Source organism: Buceros rhinoceros, unplaced genomic scaffold (genome assembly GCF_000710305.1).
Source record: "Buceros rhinoceros silvestris isolate BGI_N320 unplaced genomic scaffold, ASM71030v1 scaffold1063, whole genome shotgun sequence".
NCBI classification, from domain to species: domain Eukaryota; kingdom Metazoa; phylum Chordata; class Aves; order Bucerotiformes; family Bucerotidae; genus Buceros; species Buceros rhinoceros.
The window spans coordinates 8,922-13,697 of NW_010403975.1; the positions used below are offsets into that span (position 1 = coordinate 8,922).

General features: G+C 35.2%; 1 protein-coding gene across 1 annotated transcript in view; it reads left to right on the top strand.

Moving 5' to 3' along the window:
* AHI1 (Abelson helper integration site 1) overlaps positions 1-4,776 on the top strand; it is an 81,295-nt gene that overhangs the window by 5,719 nt on the left and 70,800 nt on the right. The window contains exons 4-7 of the mRNA XM_010133180.1: positions 190-347; positions 1,381-1,594; positions 2,332-2,521; positions 3,793-3,888. Of these exons, the coding sequence (XP_010131482.1) occupies positions 190-347; positions 1,381-1,594; positions 2,332-2,521; positions 3,793-3,888 (658 nt within the window). The remainder of the gene's footprint in view (positions 1-189; positions 348-1,380; positions 1,595-2,331; positions 2,522-3,792; positions 3,889-4,776) is intronic.

Here is a 4,776-nt window from a genome sequence, read left to right on the forward strand (position 1 = left end):
AGTTGTCTGGAAATGAAGGGTGCACAGAAATGAAAAAGGCAAGACTCCAATGTTGGGGGTGTGTGTGGCATTTTCTTGAGGCAGAACTAAAGGGGAGGTTTCAAATGTGTGAATAATGGTAGTGAGCAATTGTTTGTATCCATATATGCAGTAGAATGTAACTGCTGACTGTAATCCATCTCATTGCAGTGCAATGTCCCTTTCTGAGCTACAGCATCATCCAACAGAAGATGGCAATGAAAATCAGTCATTGGAAAGACCGCTTACATCAGAGGAACAGAAACTGGAGGAAAGCGTGGAAATAGAGAAACCTAAAGCGACAAAGGTTAAAAAGAAAACCAGAAAAGGTCTGCTAAAAAAAGGTTAGAATGCTGTGCTGCTTTGCTGCTTTATCAGTCTTTTTATTTTCTTTTTTGCCTTTTTTCACTGCTACTACAGAAATACTTGTCCATAGTAGTAACACACAGAAGTGATTGAGCTGTTGAAGTTACTTTTGTTTCTTTAGTTACTTAATTGTATTTTTCTGTTCTTCCAATTCTAAGGCTAGTTTGTAAGGAATTTTATTTGATATAGCTAAAATCTTGAGAATTCATTTACTATCAATAGTTTTGAAATTGATAAATATTTTTAAAGTTTTTAAAGCATAATATTATAATACATATACCACCTCTACAGTCTATTAGTTAGATGCGTATTCTAATTGTCTTTTTATTATCATTTTTATTTACTTTGTGCTGTAAATGGTGTATCACCATTGTTGTAACCTCATGCTCAGTTCAACATAAGGAATACTTCTTCATGCAGCACATAGTCAGATTGGAGAATTAATTTCCTCAAATGGTGCGGAGGCCAAAACAATAAATTAGTTTTAAAAATGGACAGTAGAAGATGATGAGGGTTAGGTATTTTGATATCTATTGAGTCTCACTGTAACTTGTAAATGAGGAAGTTCTGAAAACAGTGTTTGGTAAATTCAGGGAAAATACACATGGAAAAAGCATCAGTTTCTGCTTATCTTGTTTTTTTTACATTTTCCTTAAGAAAACAAACAAACAAAACCTACTATAGGCTGTAGCCCAGTGCAGGACATTGAACTGTATGGATTTTAAGTCATTGTGGCACAGAAGAACCGATATCAATCACAAGGAAGACCTTTTAAATAAAAGTGTTAACAGGAATGGATTATATTAATATATTCATGTGTATGTTCATACATGTTTAAAATGGTGCAAATTCAATTATTTTATCCTGTTACATAAAGAACATGTTAGATATTATTACTGTATTAGTGAGTGCTTAGACAATATAGAACATTTTTACTCCTTTAAGCTGTCATTAGTGGAATGCAGTAACTCCTATTTACTTTGTTCCTATTTCTAGAAAAAACCACAGAAGTTGCTGCAGAAAATGATGAGGAGATGAAGAATTCAGAAATTTCAACTCAGTCTAGATTTGGTTTTGATGATGATCTTGTGTTGGGAGTTTATATCCATCGATCTGATCGACTTAAAACTGATCTCCTGGTATCTCATCCCATGGTTAAAATCCATGTTGTTGATCAGAGGAGTGGCTTATACATCAAGAAGGATCATAGGTGACTTAATAAACTATTTCTATTATCAATGATTACTATAAATACACAGATTCTTCCCTAGAAATTGAATTATGAAAATAATGATGGATTTTAAGTTTGCAAGGTCAGTCATTAGTTTCTAAATCTATTACAATATATGATAATATATATACACACCCATGGTAAATTATCATGGTATTTTTATTTTTTTCAAGGACTTTAAAATGCCCTGCACTGCAGTATTGCACTCGAGGTCCCCATAGTTACAGCACAGTTCTGTGTTCTTTCCAGAGAGAAAATTTCCTAAATCTCAAAAATATGTGGAAGCCAGTATTAGAATTTGTAGCAAAACTCTTGTAGCGTAAATAGCATCTGCCTTTTATATAAAAGAACTTCCAAAATTCTGAAATTAATTGTTCATATTTCTAATCACTTCAGTTACTTGTTTTCAGTGTCATTAAGCATATTTTTCCTGAAAAACCTGATTTTAACAGTGTTTAAACAATCAACTCTATTATGATCATTATGCTTAAATTTGGTAAGAGTAACTCAATTGCTAGGATTTTAAACTTCAGCCTGTAGCACTTCTATATACATTGCAAATTGTCTTAAATTTGGGGATTTTTTGTTTTCTAAAATCAAACAAATGGTATCTTGTATGTTTCTTTGCTTTCGGTAGTTGAAAATACTGTTTTATTTGAGTTGGGTTTTTTTAAAGGCACTGTACCAATTTTAACGGTTTGGAAACTTTCAAACAGCACAAGGAAAGCTTCATCTTATGAACAAGAACAAACAGAGCACGTCCTTCCTATTATGACCCAACCATATGACTTCAGACAGTTGAAATCAACAGTTCCAGAGTGGGAGGAGCTAGTTGTATTTAATGAGCGTTTTAGTTACTTTATTCAAAACACTGAGGAAAGCCCTCGGGTAATCCTGTTTTTTGAGGTAAGGTTAAATATTTTACATCCACTTTATGCGTGTTACAATTTTCTGTTTGTTTCTTCAACAGTGTATATTTGACTGAGTTGGGTATTTCGTTTCAGTGATACTGGGTTGACAGCATAGCCTTAAGATACAGAATTAAGTGGAGATACCAGGAAGTGGTATTGGTGATTGCTAACACTAATAAACGTTTCTTACAGCGCTAAAAACCAGACCAAACAAACAACAAACCCAAAACCCAACTGGTTTTCATAGTAGTAAAGACAAAGCTTTCTTTTCGTATCAACTGTCAAACTTCTGGGAAAGGCTAGTAAGATCATCTGAGATCAGGAGTGCTGGCATGACATATGAAGGATATCACTTTTTTCCTTTTTCACATTCTTGAAATCTGAAAAGAAGCTTAAGTACCAGAAACTCAAAGATGGAGCTTACCTGCTTGTAGCAACACCTCTTTTCCCTGTTACGAATGAGCAAGCCATTGCACTGTTTTCCATTAACATTTTAGACATCTACTCATCCTCTCCCATTCTTCACAAAGTGATTATTAATTCATCCTCCCATACAATTATGTTTAAAGGAAAAATTGTAATGCATATACTCAACATGATTTTGACACCAGCATAATTTATGAAGTATCAATTTGAAGAAAACAGTATTGCAAGTTTTTTTGAGAAATGTCTAGGAGGGGGCTAAATAGGGGAAGATTCCAGTCACTGACCAGAAAAATGAAGAATCTCATGGACATCGTTGGAAATCTTCAATTGAACGGGGCTTTCAGCAACCTGGTCTACTGGAAGGTGTCCGTGCCTAGGGCAGGGGTGTTGGACTAGATGATCTTTGAAGGTCCCTTCCCACCAAAACCATTCTACGATTGATTCTATGACATAAGTGGTAAATCTAGGAAAGGAAAACTTAACTTTTTGACTGCCATTTTCCAGCTAGATTAACATACAGATTTTGGCTGACAGAGTTGTGATCTGTATGATTTGTGAACTATATAGAATTTATGAAAATTACACATCAATGTTTTCCTTTTATTGAGACATAAGGGCAGCAAGAATAGTTTTTGTAAGACCAGGCTCATCAGGTAAATGCATAAGGATCCACTATTTCTAATAGTGTACTTGTGTGGAAGAACTGTTTTTATAGTTGCTTAAAATTGAAATCTACTTAATTTAGTGAATCGCATCTCACATATTTTCAGCAGAATTTTTTTACTTCCGGGAAGTGTATGTTCATTAGAAATATATTTGTATTCCTACCAATACTTTCAGATCCTTGATTTTCTAAGGATGGATGAAGTGCGAGCCAACGCTGATGTACAAATTCAGGAATGTAACTTCCGAAAACTTTGCTGGGCTTTTCTGAAGGTATTGTAAATACTTAAATGTAGAAACATTTATAAATCTTCTTATTCAGTTATCTAAAAGACAGTGAACATACAACAGATTTTTTTAATGGCAGCAGAGATGGAAAAACAAATCCTTGCTTGCCTGCCTGTTCTCTCCTTTTTCTCCACTCCATAAAATTCACAGTAACGATCTTGACGGTAAAGAATATTTTTTTTTTTTTTTCAGGAAAGTGTAGAAGATGTAAGAATTTTTTTGCTGTTCATAAAGTACAGAAGGAGGTTTTCTTCGAGGGTTTTCTGTGTGTTCATGAGGTTGTCTCTACACAGAAAACGACAAGTCCACCAATTTTGGTGCCTCAGCTATTCTGTATTCTAGTGGCAGATTCAGTTGGCCTGTCTTTGAAGAGATTCCCTTGTTTAATTATAAAATGCCTGTCGCTTTTAGTTACAGAGTTTGAAATGCTGCAGCAAGGAGATACAGGATATTTAGCTATTGCATCACGTACCTTTTTCCCCTTTTAGAAGAGACCTGAATGTGCCAATTTGGCCTTTGAGAGCTGACGAGCTTTAATTTGTTTGAGGATTGTTCATTTACATCTACCCCAGTGGATGGTAGACCGTGGCATCCATTGAGTGATCCACAATGTGAGAAATACAGAAGGTGATGGACGGCAAGATTGGGGAAGGGAGTGGGACCTCCGTATCCTTACATACAGAGTCTTTTCTCAGCTCTGCCCAGGATCAGCCTGCTGGAATCTGAGGTCAGGTATCTTGTGTCTGGGTGTGCAGCTGGTGGGAGCTGCATCCAGACATTCAGTCCAGTGTACTCCTCAACAAAGGCAAGGATGAGTTTCCAGCTTATAAATACAAATAAAATTGTGGCTTTTTTTTTTTTTCTCCTGCATTT